General features: G+C 33.9%; 1 protein-coding gene across 2 annotated transcripts; it reads left to right on the top strand.

Moving 5' to 3' along the window:
• Window positions 1-7,441: 7,441 nt before the first annotated feature.
• LOC136205822 (uncharacterized) lies at window positions 7,442-12,149 on the top strand. 2 transcript variants are annotated; one of them, XM_065996620.1, is made up of 6 exons: window positions 7,442-7,807; window positions 8,352-8,796; window positions 10,108-10,406; window positions 10,524-10,580; window positions 10,705-11,132; window positions 11,674-12,149. In XM_065996620.1, exons 2-6 carry the CDS (start codon window positions 8,384-8,386, stop codon window positions 11,944-11,946), a joined length of 1,470 nt encoding a protein of 489 aa, XP_065852692.1. In that variant the 5' UTR covers window positions 7,442-7,807; window positions 8,352-8,383; the 3' UTR covers window positions 11,947-12,149. The 2 variants fall into 2 exon arrangements, with proteins under 2 accessions (XP_065852692.1, XP_065852691.1); XM_065996619.1 differs by having other exon boundaries at window positions 7,442-8,054.
• Window positions 12,150-16,520: the final 4,371 nt, after the last annotated feature.

Below are 16,520 nucleotides of genomic sequence, written 5' to 3'. Positions count from 1 at the left end.
TCTGTTCTCTAGCTAGAATAGCTACTGGTTCCTCTTTATAGGACAAGTCTTCAGACAATTCAATTGGCTGCTCTTGAATGATGTGATTCGGATCACTCCTATACCTCCGTAGCATTGAAACATGGAATACATCATGTATATTGGAGAGATTCTGAGGCAATTGTAATCGATATGCAACTGGCCCAACTCGTTCCACAACTTCATATGGACCAATGAATCTAGGACTCAACTTCCCTTTCTTGCCAAACCGAAGTAAACCCTTCCACGGTGATACTTTCAGAAATACTCTATCTCCCACATCATATTCAATTGGTCTCCGTTTCAGATCTGCATAACTCTTTTGTCTATCTTGTGCTTCTTTTAACCTTCGTTGTATGATTTGCACCTTTTCTGTTGTCAACTGCACTATCTCAGGCCCTAATAACTGTCTCTCGCCTACTTCAGACCAACATAATGGAGTTCTAGATCTTCTTCCATATAAGGCTTCATAAGGTGCCATATCAATACTAGATTGATAACTGTTATTATATGCAAATTCCATTAAAGGCAAATGTACATCCCAACTACTGTGAAAATTCAAAATGCTAGCTCTCAGCATATCTTCCAAAGTTTGAATGGTACGCTCACTCTGACCGTCAGTCTGTGGATGGAAAGCTGTACTGAAATTCAATCTCGTGCCTAATGCATCTTGAAAACTAGGCCAAAACCTTGATGTAAAGCGAGGATCCCTGTCAGAAACAATAGAAACCGGTACACCATGAAGTCTAACAATCTCCTTGATATACAACTGTGCCAGCTTCTCTAAAGAAAAAGTCACTTTCACCGGAAGAAAGTGGGATGATTTTGTTAATCTATCCACAATTACCCATATAGAATCATTACCATGTTGTGTACGAGGTAATCCACTGACAAAATCCACTGTAATATGTTCCCACTTCCATTCAGGAATAAGAAGTGGTTGTAAAGTACCAGCAGGTCGTTGATGTTCTGCTTTGACTTGTTGGCAACTTAAACATCTACCCACATATTCAGCTATCTCCCTTTTCATTCCTTTCCACCAGAAATGCTCTCGAAGATTTCTGTACATTTTAGTACTCCCAGGGTGCATTGCATATGACGAATCATGAGCTTCTTCTAATATCTCCTTCTTGATATCGTGAACATTCGGAACACACATTCTGTCTCCAAACATTAACATGCCATCTCCTGTTACCTTATATTCAATCTTCTTCCCCTCGCTAACGTCTTTTCTGATTTGTTCTAAAAATTCATCTTGATTTTGAGCTTCTTTAATTCTGTCTCGAAGAATCGGTCTCACCTTCAACATTGCACATAATACTGCCTCATCTCCACAAACAAGTTCAACATTAAAAGCTCTCATATCAAGCAATAAAGACATTCTCACTGATTGTTTATAACTCAAACTTCCAACGTTCTTGCGACTCAAGGCATCAGCTACAACATTAGCTTTACCAGGATGATATTCAATAGTCAGGTCATAGTCTTTCAATAACTCAATCCATCTCCTTTGCCTCAAATTCAATTCCTTCTGTGTCATTATATATTTCAGACTTTTATGATCAGTGAAAATTAGACACTTTTCACCATAAAGATAATGTCTCCAAATCTTTAAAGCAAACACCACGGCAGCTAATTCAAGATCATGTGTCGGGTAATTCAATTCGTGTGGCCTTAATTGTCGTGACGCATAAGCAATAACTTTATCATTCTGCATCAATACAATTCCGAGACCTTGCCCTGATGCATCACTGTACACTGTATAACCTTCACCCACTATAGGTAGTGCTAACACAGGAGCACTGATAAGTCTGGACTTTACTATATCAAAACTTTCTTGACATTCAAGTGTCCATTCAAATTTAACACCCTTCCGCAGTAATCGTGTCATCGGACAAGCTATAAGCGAGAATCCTTTCACAAATCTTCGGTAATAACCCGCTAATCCTAAGAAACTACGTACTTCATGTACATTCGACGGTGCTTCCCAATTAGCTACAGCTTCAACTTTCTTAGGATCAACTAAAATTCCCCTAGCTGAGACCACATGACCTAAGAACATCATTTCATCAAGCCAAAATTCACATTTGCTAAATTTTGCATATAATTGTTTCTCCCTTAGAATCTGCAAAACTGTTCTCAAATGCTTACTGTGATTTTCCTTATCCTTAGAATACACAAGAATATCATCAATAAATACAATCACAAATGTATCTAAGTAAGGTTTAAAAATCCTATTCATAAGGTCCATAAAAGCAGCAGGAGCATTAGTTAATCCAAATGGCATAACCAAAAATTCATAATGCCCATATCGAGTTCTAAAAGCTGTTTTCTGAACATCCTTTTCCCTGACCTTCAATTGATGATACCCAGTTCTCAAGTCAATTTTCGAAAACATGGTTGCTCCTTGCAATTGATCAAACAAATCGTCAATTCTAGGTAATGGATACTTGTTACGAATAGTAACCTTGTTCAGTTGACGATAATCAATGCATAACCGCATTGTACCATCCTTCTTTTTTACAAACAAAACTGGAGCTCCCTATGGTGATACACTAGGTCGAATATATCCCTTATCTAATAACTCCTGCAACTGCACTTTCAATTCCTTCATTTCTGCCGGTGCCATTCTATATGGTGCAAGTGATATAGGAGCAGTACCAGGCTGAAAATCAATTGCAAACTCTACTTCTCTTACTGGTGGTAACCCTGGTATTTCATCCGGAAAGACATCTGGATACTCATTCACAATTGGCACATCTTCCAATTTAGGAGATTCTTTATTACTATCTACCACATATGCCAAGAAAGCGTCACATCCTTTCCTTAGCATTTTCATAGCTGTCATAACTGTGACTATACTTCTACGTACACCTCTCTCACCATGAAACACATATCCCTCTCCACTAGCTAATACTAGATTAACTTTCTTTTTAGAACAATATACCATTGCTTGATACTTAGATAATGAATCCATGCCTAAGATGACATCAAATGTTTGCACCATCAAAGGTATCAAATTCACATCTATAAAGGACTCTCCTAACTTAACTTCACAATTAGGATACACATGTGTACATACTAAAGATTCTCCCATAGGCATGCTAACAGTTAAACGTTCTGGCATAAGTTTTGACTCCCAAATTATATCAGACATAAATAATGGAGACACAAAAGAATGTGTAGCACCAGGATCAATAAGCAGATAAGCATCTTTTCCAAATAAAGAAATCGTACCAGTGATAACTTCTGCAGATGCAACAGCTTCTTGTGGAGTCATAGCAAAAGCTCGAGGTTGAGTTGCAGCTCTATCTGACTGATTACCCTGATTCCTAGCTCCTTGAGAAGTATTACCAGCTCCTCTTCCCATGTTATTACCTCTACCATTACCCTGATTATTTCCTCTCCCAAACAAATTACCTCTACTTCCTCTGTCAGTCTGTAATCCTCTACCCCTTCCAGCTCTATTCAGTTTAGGACAACGAGTACGCACATGTCCTTCCTCACCACACTCATAACAAACAATTCTTCTCTGAGGTTCAGTTGTCCTCCCTGAAGGACAATCCCTTCTTAAGTGACCACTTCCGCCACACTGAAAACACTGTAATGTTCTCTTTCTGCATTCACCTGAATGAAATTGCCCACACTGACTACACTTTAAAACATTACCACTGCTAGCAATTGAAGGACTGTGTGAAGCTTGGCTAAAAGTATCAGGTGCTCGAAAAGTACTACGATTCACAAATGCTCCCCTTGAATCCTGACTTTGTATCTGACTACCCCGAAACTGAGATGGTCCTCCTCTAGCAAACTTTGATCTCCCAAATTCCTCTGACTGCTTCTGACTGGTCTCAGAGTCTAACTTCCCCTTTAACTTTTCTTTCTGTAATGCTTTCTCTACCCAGCCACGATAATGTACACCCTCGAATAAACTCAGCTCATTCTGATAAAATGCACTCAATCCATCCTTAAATCTCTCACATTTCACTTCCTCAGTAGGAAACCACTGACTAGCATAACGATATAAATCATCAAACTTGTCCACATACTCTTTCACAGCCATAGTCCCCTGTTTCAAATTAAAGAACTCATTTCTCTTCGCTTTCTGGAATGTTTCAGTCAGATATTCTCTCATGAATTCACGTTTGAAAACTCCCCAATTCAAACCTTCAGGATACAAACCCCTGACTCGAGTTAACCATGCATCTGCTGGTCCATGTAATAAACCAAACACAACCCTGACTTTATCCTCATCACGTAACTGCATAGTACTAAAGGCTTTTTCTGTAGCCTTTAACCAATTGTCAGCTTTCTCGGAGTCAATTGTACCTTTGAAATCAAATGCCCCACAATTTTTAGCATCCTCAATTAGCTCACTGGGCCTTCTATGTGCTTCCCGTGTTTCCATTATAGTAACAAAAGCTTCAACTAAAGCTCGGGGTTCAAGTTCAGTCTAAGACGTTTCCCCTCCAAACACTTCCGAAATTCAGAAACTCTTCGATTAGGATTTAGATCTATTCCTAAGGATGCTATAGTTTAAGTTTCAAGTGATTTGGACGGTCGAATCTCCGTAAATCAAAGAAACGGTGGAGAAACGGTTCAGAAACGAATTGATACGGATAAAAAAGAAAAGAAACAGAGAAGGAAGTAAAGAAGAATAGAGAAGATGCTCGAATGTCTGGGATTTATATCCCAAATTCGGCAAATATCCCTTTTGGTCCTCCATCTTTATATAATCTTTTACTAATTACCCTAAACTTTTAATTTGCACATCAACCCATCAAATTAACTCCAAATTTTTCCTATAACACCAAATAAAAATCACATACCCCATAATAATAATATATATTAATATCTAGGTATAAATTCTAGAAATTTAGACACGGACGTGACAATTTCTATTGATCGGTTAACCTAAACTAAATGTTTCGAGCATTTATTGCTTGAAATTTGAGAGTTGGTTTGGGTAAAGAGGAAGCTCTTGTTGAAGAAGATAATGATGAGTATAAAGAGAGACAGTTTTTTTTTTTTAGAAAAAGTAGCTTAGTAGTTGGGAAAGATGAAGATAGGTAAGGTTGTAATTGAGTTGAGCCGAACTATGCTCGGTTCGGTGGAAAATTGACGAGCTCGAACTTAATATTTTGTAATATTTTGTTTGTAAACTCATATCGAGTTGCTTGTTTATTTATTCACAAGTTTTTCATTAATTATGTTCATGAATTTTACTCTCGAACACCTCATTAATTATATGTTTTTTTAACACAAACTACATAGTTTTAGAACCTACAAAACTAAAATTCCACGCAAAAATTATGTAATTTTACATTTTCCATCTATAAAAATACTATTATTAGAACATAATTGAATTAAAGTTGTTCATGAGTTTGTTCGTAAACATTATAATCGAGCTTGTTCATAAATCTATAACTGAATCTACTAGCGAACTTTCGAGCCGAGTTTCACCTTGCTTAAGCTCGATTCATTTATAAATCGAGCTGAATATGATCGTGCTTTTATGGAATAGATCGTTGAGTTATGAGCAATTCGGTGTATTTATATTCCTGAAGACAGTGGTGGAGCCAGGACCTATAGGTCAGAGGGGCTAGACCGTAGACATTTTTTTTAAATGTTATGGGTCGGGCTAGATGCTACGGGTCGGGTTAGATCGGCCCATGCTATTTTATAAATCTCAAGAAATCCTAAATTAGAAATCCCTAAATTAATTATTATTTTTTTAAACCAATCCCTAAATTAATTATAATCACTAAAAAATCTCTAAGCAAACAACATATTAATAATCCTCAACATAATAAATAAATTATAATTGAAATTAAACTAAATATCAATATCTAAATTATATCTTAAATTAGAAATTAGAAATTGAGTGAGAATTGAAAATGATTGAGGAATTGAAATTTTAAGAAAACTTTGGACCAATTTGAAAAATTTATCAAAATTTGGTAAAGAAAAGAGAGATAAAGCAAGGAATTTAAAAATAACAAATCAGAATACGGAAAGGGTAGGGGTAATTTCGTCATTTCTATCTTTTAATTTTTTTTTTTACATACACAGCACAAAACGACGTCGTTTTATGTTGTTTAGGTAAAAAAACAATAAAAGATGGAAAGGGCGAAATTACCCCTACCCTTTCCATCTAATTTAGATAAACAAAGAAGAATTCTTCTTCCGCCGCCATGACTGGAGGGGCTCCAGCCATGGCGGCTCCTAACGGAATCAGGATTGAAACCCCCCTACCAGGGGGTTTTCGACGGGACCGAAGGATCGGCCAACTCTCTCCGCCCCCTCTGGTTCCGCCCCTGCCTAAAGATAAAGAGAGTTAGTTAATGTTTTTTTCTTTATGTGTGTCGGAGAAAACTAACCAAAAAAAATTCTAAAAATCTATAAATGAACACATGAATTACAGTTTTTCAACAAAAAAAAATAATTACAGTTTTTTTTAGATTCATTTATAGATAGATTTTTTTAAAGTAGATAGATTTAAAATAACAGAACTAAAAAATAATATAATAATACATTGAACCGGTGTAATGGAAAATAAAAATAGTATAAGGAAAATTCTAACTGTTATAAATAAAACACAATAATTATCACCAAAAAAAAAACACAATAAACTATAATTGACTCAAAAATATGTTATAAATAAGTTAAAAAATAATATAATATGATTGAAAAATAAGATATACAATAAACTTTTTCTAGAAAGATAAGATTGAAAATAAAATAGTATAACAAAATTTAAAATGATTATAATAATAAATTAAACTAATACTATTTACAATATTTACAATAAAATAATAGAAATAAAATACAAAATTACGTCTAGTAGCATTGATATTAAAAGCAATTGTATCTTTGAAAGGGTGTAATTTTTTTAGATATTTATAAGTAAAAGTATAGGTATTTTGTTTTTATATTCTGTATGTATTAATTGGTTGAAAAAATTTCTATTTATGTTTTCATAATTTTATAATAAAATTATAAATTAATATTTTTAAATTTGGTAAAAATATTTGAATTTTTTTCAACTCGTCCAGTTACCGATGAATGATAAAATAACATACATATATATTAGAAATGACAAAATTTATGATTGAGTTTGATAAATATTTTCAAATTAATATATTGGTAGATTATCTCTCGTAATTTATAAATACTAAATTGATATTTTTAATTTTTTATATAAAAAATTAAAAACTAAACACAAGTTTTACAGAATTTTTAAGTTTTTTTTAACAATTAATGAATGTTCAGACCTCCATTAATTTGGCCCTAAATTAATGTTAGAGATAAATGTTAGGGGGGTTTTTGATTTTGTTCCAAATAATGTAAAACAAGGCGAATAATGGAATTAAATAATTAACATAAACAAGTTTGAAAAAATTATAATAAAACTGAAAAGCAGTAGTGGTATATCAAAATTGAATTACGATCAAAATAACAAATTATGCCGATCACAATTTGCCTAATTTTTGGCCTTTTCCGTTCCCAATTGCATCCTGATCTGCTTGGTTATGGTGTTGGAAGAAAGCTTTGACTTGAGTATCTATGGCTGCTTTGCCTCCAAACCCAGCTGATCTCCTTATTTCCCTAACTGTTCCCTATTTTCTCTTTCTTTTCCTCATCTGTCATCTCCTTCTCTGTTTACTCCTCATTCCTCCTTGCAAATCATAGCTTTTTCTTAATCCTTGTTTCCTAAATTCTTATTTTGCCTTCAATGACAAAATCAAAATTGGGGATTTTCATTGATATTTTGAGTATTGATCCTGAGGTTCCGTAAATTCTTTGCTCTTCTCCTTCCTATTTATAAGTTGTTTGAGCCCTGGCTCCCCCACTGCCTGCAATTCGATTTGTTACTTCATCTCTCCCTCAATCTCAATTTTCTATCAAGTTTGAGAGTCAGCGGTTGGGAATTTTGAGGGCAATTTAAAAAAAAAATTAGGAGAAGATTCTCCTTCGTTCGCCATGGCCAACACAGGGGCGGAGCCCACCCTGAAACCCCGTCCTGTCGTTTTCCGGTGAGCTTGAGGGTCGGGCGACCCTCCCTGGCTCCGCCCTGATTGTTTCCTCTTAATTTCTTTTGCTAGGTTTAAAACTTACATATTTATGCAAATTAAAAACAAATTTTATCTTTTTAATTTCTAAATTACGTCTGGTATTGAGTTGTTATTTGGGTCTGAATTACATTTATCTTTCACTCTAATTTTTGTGGGGTTTTTTTTTCTTTTGGGGGAGTCTCCCCTTTGCCTTATATTTCATCTAATGTTACATGGATTCTAATGCTTTGATGTGGATAACTGTACTTGTTCCTGCAGATGAATGTGCAAATATCTTGAGTTAATGAAAAATGGGACCTGACCTAGAGAAAGCAAAAGTTGAAATTGGAGCCTTGACTAGAAAAGATAATGGAAGTGTAACCCATAATCAAGAAGATAATCTTGTGCAGTGTATGAGCAACTATGAGGATAATAACTTTCATGAAGAAGTTATGAATGATAGCCTAGGTAAGATGCGGGCTGAAACTGAGGATGTGGAGGTTAATATTGTTGAATGTACAAAATCTGGTGAAAATGGGCAAGTTGAAGAAGGTAGATATGAGGATTGTACAGAGAGTAATAGTTCTTTTGGTGACACATTATCTGAGGATGAGAATGGTCCAGTGCAAGATGATATGGAAGTTGAATCAAGATTATCTTTTGATGGTGCACCGGCTCCGGGGTGGGCATTTGATGATGATTATGGTGGTGAATTTCCAAAGAGGTACTTATTTAGTAATTTTGTTGCATCTGTTTTAGTTAAAGGCTCCCACATATTAAGCTAATGATTAGAAATCAATATTGTATTCGTCATGGAACCGTTTTAACTAAAAGCTCAAGCTGATAGTTAAAGGTCCACTTCATATATCTGACACACCAATGCCAACTGGGCTTGACATAGGCTCATATTACCATGTCTGCAATTAAACGAGGCTGCCAGGAATCGAACCCTAGACCACTTGGTCAAACCGACTCTGATACCATGTCATGGAACACTTTTAACTAAAAGTGCAAGCTGATAGTTAAAGGTCCACTTCATATTAACACCAGACAGTATTCATACTTACAGAGTATTTCATTGTGAAACAGCGCAAATCAATCTCATGCTTAATTGTATGTTTGTGGTATTGTTGGAGGCAAATATGAGCTTTCACCGAACTATTATGATTTCTATTCTTAATCTAAACGAAGTTTTTCTTTTTCTTGTTCTTATCTTTCTACCAAGATGTCTACTGAGTTGTCTTCGACAATTTGGGACTTCACGTGCATTGTGTTCAACACTTTGATGACATATTAAGGGCCTGTTAGGTCCAGATGTTGTTGTTTATTCTTTATTCGTTATTTGTTGTCTGTTGTTTGTTGCTATATTAGCTGATTTTGCTTCCAAAATAGCTATCAGTTGTTCTCAAAAACCAAACTCCTACGGAATAAAATAGCAAAAAGGATTTACGAAAAGGAGCACCAAACGGGCACTAGTTGAGTTTAATAGGGGAATTGTTTTTGGTGGGAACGTACCTCTATCAAAACTTAAGGATGGGTTGCTTAACAATTTTTTACTTTTGATTTGCCTTGCAAATGGCTATCTTTTGTTACAGGAGTTGGCTTCGTCTCAATTCTCTTTTACACTATGTATTTTTTCTATTAAATGCGTGGTTATGCACATTCACATGCAATGTTTGATTTTCTTAGACGAATGAACTGAGAGTCGGGCTGTGAGGGGTCTGTGGCTTTGTGCTGCTTCCACGTTAACCTACCATTTGAGTCCAAGAACAGGCTCAAGGGTGATCCGTGGTGATGATCTAGGTCTTTCGAGTGGTGGGATAAAGTATCTTCATTCGTAAAGCCAGTTTGATCTCATTTTTTACAGATTCTTTATATGACTCGTGAGTCGTGTATGAGCTTGCTTGCGGTGTTTAGATTATTTTTGTGTACCCCTCAATTTTAGATCAGTTCCTCTTCCTCGTATTACATGTTTGCTTATGCTTTGTTTATAAGGCAACACTGGAATTTTTATGTCCTGATTTCATCATTTCAGGAGGAAAAAATTGACGGACCATTGGAGGAGATTCATACGTCCTATTATGTGGCGATGCAAGTGGATAGAACTGCAAATTAAATCACTTCAGTCCCAAGCACAGAAATACGACAGAGAACTTGCACAATATGCAGAGAGAAAGCTGTTTGATTTTGTAGAAGGGTGTGATACAAAGTCTTTACCATTTTCTAGTTGTACCCGAAGGAAGAAGGTCGTGAAGAGAAAGAAAAGAAAAAGAGTTGAAGAAATGACTGATGTAGCGTCTCATATGCTACAACACAATCTGTTCTCCTACTATGGTACAAAAATTTTTGTTTATTATTTTTGCATTTGCATGTTGTTCATTCCAATTTCAAGTATTTATAAGAGAAATTAAATTGTTCTTCATAAATTTTCTCGACTTTTGTTTTCACCAGAAAATAGGGATTCTGCTGTTGGTGGTGGTTTGATAAATAACAATTGCAGTAATCTAGGTATGGAGTTGTAATTTGTTCAGATCTCGTTCTTGAGTTAATTTATGTGTTCTACAATTACGTTTATGGCCGAAATTTCTAGAAGGTTTTTATCTGCTTGCTTACACATGTTCGTACTTTGTAGATAAGGCAACCAATGCTCCTGATGAGTTTGGACTACAAGACGAATGGCCATCTTTTGATTGTAAAGGTGATGTCCATGAAAATTTACTTCGTAAGATTGAAGTATTACAATCACAAGTCCGAACGTTGAAGGCCCGAATGGAGAAGGTGGAGAGGGAGAATCCAGAGAAATTCTCTTGTCTTAACAGGTTGAGCGAGCCTGAAACTTATGATATGTTGACCAATTCTGATCAAGATCCTGCTTCTCCTCCTGAAAATAGAGATCAAAGGACTGTTAGATCTAAAAATACATTACCTCGGACTAGGTCTCACTCCAATATGGGAGATGTTCTTCCTGAAAGTGCAGTTTCAAGTCATGGAGAGGTCATCCCAGTTTCGGATATGATTGAAAGCATGACTAAGCCACAGACTGGGGTTTCTGGTAAAAATGTGAGTAAAAATCTTTCGCTTCTCCATCCATATGTAGTTGATAAAGAGAATTATGCAAATGACGACTATCTCTTTCTGTTCCCTGGTAAATATAGATATATAATTAAGGATGAGAAAATCTTTATCCTTAATAAATTTTGAATTGTAATGTTCTGCTATGTAGTTTTTTCTTCGGCAAAATCATAATTTTAGCCATGTACTTGGCCAAATTTTGACTTTTGGCCCTTGATCATCTATTCGATGAGCTTTGATTTTTATTAAACTGTACCTCGTTATCTACAGAATCATCACACTTTGCGTCCACGGATATGTACTTATTAATGGACGGAAGTTTGATGGCTCGTGGTGTTCATGCATGAAAATTTTGTACGTTAAGGGGGTACATTTGAACAAAAATAAAAGTTCAGGGACTGATTCAAAATTTGGTTCAGTACAAGGACCAGAATTATTGTTTTACCTTTTCTGTTCTTCCGTTTGACTAGTAATACTAACCTTGTATTAGAAGGGTGATTTGAATCTGATTCGTCTTCCATACTTGCAGACTAGAAAGGGAATTCTGAAAGATAAAATGGTGGTAAAAGAGGAGATGCAAGATTTGAAGGCTACCGGGAGCCAGCCCGTGGAGAAGAATCAAGAAGTGGTCGAAAAGAAAATTGTCGAGGCTTCTGCAGACGAGATGGCTACTGAGACATTAGCAGCAGCTCGTGTCAATTTTGGTGGCAAAACACTCCCAAAAAATAGGAGCAACATCACCAACAAGAGAAGCCGGGGGAGGAGAAAATCCGCCAGGGGTGGCTGGAGTCGTAAAAAATGAATATATATATTATGGAGATAGAAGGAAGTTGTTCCAGGGAGTTGTTTCAGCTGTAAATGGTGCTTATTTATGCCTTGAAGACATTTGAATATGCAGTGTGCCACAGTATTTCTGTTGGACCTATTTATGCACTAGGATGGGATTTGCTTCATAACTTATTATTACTTCTTTTTTTTAATGAAAATACATATTCAGTTACTCAAGTATCTGGCATAATCAGGGTGAAACCGTTAGCTAATCTAACGGTTTCAAATTCTAAAGAAACCGATAGCTAATCTACTGGTTTCAAATTCTAAAGAAACCGATAGCTAATCTACTGGTTTCAAATTATAAAGAAACCGGTGGTTTTCACGATTTTTTTTTTAAATTTTAATGGAACTGGTAGATTAGCTACCGGTTCCAATTGAATTATTTAAAAAAGGCTTAATACATACCCAGCCCCTTAAAGTTGTCCATTTTATTCATTTAACCCCTTCAACTTAAGGGATATTTTTTTAACCCCCTAAACTTCAAAAAAACGCTACTTTTAATCCCCTATCATCCGACGTGGCATTGACCTAGTCAACGTCAGTGTCTCAAACACAGGAGGCGCGTGGGAGGATTTTGTTCTTGCCTCCAACGGTAAAAAAAATGCATACAACCCCCTAAAGTTGTCCATTTTGTTCATTTAACCCCCTCACCTCACGGGACAACCCTTTAACCCCCTAAACTCCAAAAAAATCCTAGTTCCAACTCAAGTACGGGCATTGGAGATAAAGAAGATTTAATTGGTGTCTTTCTAATTTTTAATTGGTGCTTTTTTTGGTCTCAATCCACGTTGGAATTGTAAAAAATGCTTTAACTTTGTATGAATTATGACCACAGTGTATATAGATACAGTGGAAGGCAATACAAAGGAAGAGTTAAAATCTGATTTGATATGAAGTATAGAATACAGTGGAAGAGAGGTGATGACTAAATGATATTTATAGCAATTTTTCAATATTAAGGACTTTCAAAAGAAGAAAGTAGGAAAGAAAAGAGCAAATTATACACACGGACAACATTATATCTCGGCAGTCTAAAATATGGGGTTAAAAGTAGCGTTTTTTTTGGAGTTTAGGGGGTTAAAGGGGCGGCCCGTGAGGTGAGGGGGTTAAATGAACAAAATGGACAACTTTAGGGCGCTGGGTAATTCAGGATACACACGTGTCACGCGCGTGATACACACGGACAACATTATATCTCAGCATTCTAAAATAGGGGGTTAAAAGTAGCGTTTTTTTAGAGTTTAGGGGGTTAAAAGGATGTCCCTTAAGTTGAAGGGGTTAAATGAATAAAATGGACAACTTTAGGGGGCTGAGTATGTATTAAGCCTTTAAAAAATAATAATATGAAAACTGGTGGGTTTCGTATATGCTTTTGAAAATTATAAATAGAAAAGCTCAAAACTGGTCCCTGTAATTTTGATAATTTTAATTTTACTCTAAACTATAATCTTTAAACTTCATTATTTAATTTTTCAAGTTGTTATTTAGCCCTAATGGTACTAAGCAATTTCTAAAATAACCACTTTCTAAAAGTACATAGTAGAGTCTAAAGATTAATGGTTTATAGTTAAACTAAAATTTTCAAAAGTATAATGGTTAATTTCGAATTTTTTTCTCTTACAATCTGTACAAACCCACTGTTTAGTTTAAGTGAAACCGGTAGACTAGCTACCGGTTCCATTAAATTTTATATTTTTAAAATTTTTTTTGTTTATTATGAAACCGGTAGTTAATCTACCGGTTTCTTTACAATTGAAAACCGGTACACTAATCAGGATCTTTATAAAAATTTATTTCTTACAAGGGTTCCATTCTGGGGCAAAATTCATGAAGTAGTCAGATTTTTGCTGTAAAGCATGTTTGGAAAAGAAGTTTATGCTGAGCCTGTTTGATGCAGTTAGATTTTTGCAATAAAAAAGATACGGCTTTTTTGACAGGATTATTATTTTTGTACTATTTATATTAGGCAAAAAGTATCATTAGGCCTCTGATCTTTCATTTTTAAAATTCAGTTAACAGACTGTTATTCATTGCACTTGCATTTAAAATTTGTATATTTTCACTGTTTGAAATAATTTTTGGATGTGTAATGTGCCTGTAGGAAAACTGTAAAAACCTTAATTCAAATTATAAAAAATATTTATTTTAATAATTTCAAATACAGATGAAGTTAATAACGTATTTTTAATAGAATTAGATGTTTATAACTCACTAATTTGGTTATAAAAGACTTAATGAGACCAAAAATAAATAATCAAGGGTTTAATGTATCTAAATAAAAGATCAATGGCTTAATGAACCAAAAATTAAAAGATCAGGAGCTTAATGATGTTTTTTGCCTTTATATTATATATAATCGTGTAAATGCACATAATAGATAATCCATTTTTACACATACTTTCCAAGTTAGCAGGAGCTTGTTCCAAAGAATCAGATTTGATATTATCAAAACCTACCTTCCTCAAAAGGCAGCATACCTGTAGTTAGAGATGACAAAAAAAAAAAAAAAAACACACGATCCGATTACATGACATAAAATCGATATGCAATTTTAATGTTTGGGTTTAATTTAGTAGGTAATGTGTCATTTTTGGGTTAACACGAAACTGACACATAAATTTTTAGGTTGGATTAGGGTTGATATACTAACCCGAAAACGACACGAAATGACACGAATATTTAAAATTATTGTTATATTCTCTTGTGTTTTTATATGTCACTTTATTAATAAAGATAATAAAATTATAATTATCATTTGCAAATATGATTCTAACCTCCTAATTTGTTATAAACAGATTATATGACCCCTAACATGATATTAGCGGACTTTTCGATAGTTAGTGCTAACATAATAATCTAAAAATAACATAAAATATTTAAAATTAGTATCATATCTTCTTATATTTTTAAAATTTGTTATTAATATGTATGTCTAACAAAATTACATGTAACTCGAAAACATGACATAAACTCGACCAGGTTAACACGATTGTGGCACAAAAGTTTTTGGATTGAGTTTAGGTTTACTCTTTTTAACACGAATGTGAAATGATACGACATGAACACGATAATTGCTAGGTCTAAGCATAGCATAGATACTTTTCTTACATAAACAAAAAAAAAATATTGAGGTTTTTATTTTTTGTTTTTTTCTGATTTTTCAGTTTTACACATTGAAATTTTTAGTCAACTATAGTCACATATAGGAGATTTTATGGAGTGCTTAATGTGTTAAAAATAAAAAGTTTAATCAATTAAAAATGAAGAAAATAAAAATGCAAATGGCGTCACCCAAACTCGAACCAGAGACCTTCAGTTTGTTAGACTGACGTGATAACCAACTACACCACAACACCATTGACACATTGGCTCCAGTTAGGAATTATTTAATATAAAAAACACAAAGAAAAACATCTCAATTATTTTGTTTTGTTTTTAATTAATTAAAATATAGTTGAATCTTTTAATTGACTTTATTCATTATAAATGTTGTTTGATAAAATTGAAAAATAAATTCTGAAAAAATAATATTAAAATTTAAATGTTGAGTATTACAAGTGCTGAAAGTATTAAATGGTGCAATTGTTTGATAAATACTAAAAATAAAAAACTGAATATAAAAATATTAGTTAATCTTTAAAATAAAAAATATTAGTTGATAATACAACTTAAAACTTTAAGTTGAATATTTTTGATGTTTTTAACTTAATTGAAACAATTTTTTTTTTATGGTTCTTAATTATACCATCTAAATGATTAAAGAATTGAAGTTCTCAAACACATTAATGTAAATAAGTGATTAACTATTAAATTCCTATTGTCACCAGATTTATCCAAAATATCACTAATTTATTATTTAGTTATTTTTACTGTTGATTTATTTGAAATATAGATCTCCGCCCAATACCTATTATTTCGTAATCTTTTCCCTAATAAAATATTATGAATACCCTAATAAAATATTATGAATGAAAAATTAACAGTTCTATTAAATTTTTAACAATTCCTCGTTATAGATCATGTTACTATTAAGTAGGTTAAAGTTCTATTATGGATCATGTTACTATTAACTGGGTTAATAAGTTTTAATAGAAGTACTAACTTACTATTTATATTTATACTGGTTTAAAATTTCACTAATTTTAACTGGAGGAGAATGTAGACAACCGGAGATAAGGGTGAATGAAACATTATAACATCTATTACCCCTGGGCCTCGAGTTGGTATAAAAAACACTAAAAAAGTGACTAGTGACTCCCCTTATAGTATGTAACGTCATCGTGTTATATTTATATATTTCAGACAATTATATATTATGTAAACATAGTAATAACGATAAAAATGTCGTATATTGTGTCGCAAATTGACACCAATACCAAACAACCCATTTTTCTGAGTAATTAACAAGTTAGAAATTTGGCAAAAAAAAATTTGCCTAAAACATCTATTTTTTCTGTCTTGACAACACCCAAAGGTGCCATCTTTCAAGTCTGAGAAAAATCTCAGACAGCCAAGCCAGCCTTGCACCTGTTTTAAAGTTTCTAA

Source organism: Euphorbia lathyris, chromosome 9, assembly GCF_963576675.1.
Source record: "Euphorbia lathyris chromosome 9, ddEupLath1.1, whole genome shotgun sequence".
NCBI lineage: Eukaryota > Viridiplantae > Streptophyta > Magnoliopsida > Malpighiales > Euphorbiaceae > Euphorbia > Euphorbia lathyris.
This window is presented reverse-complemented; position numbering and strand designations above follow the sequence as displayed.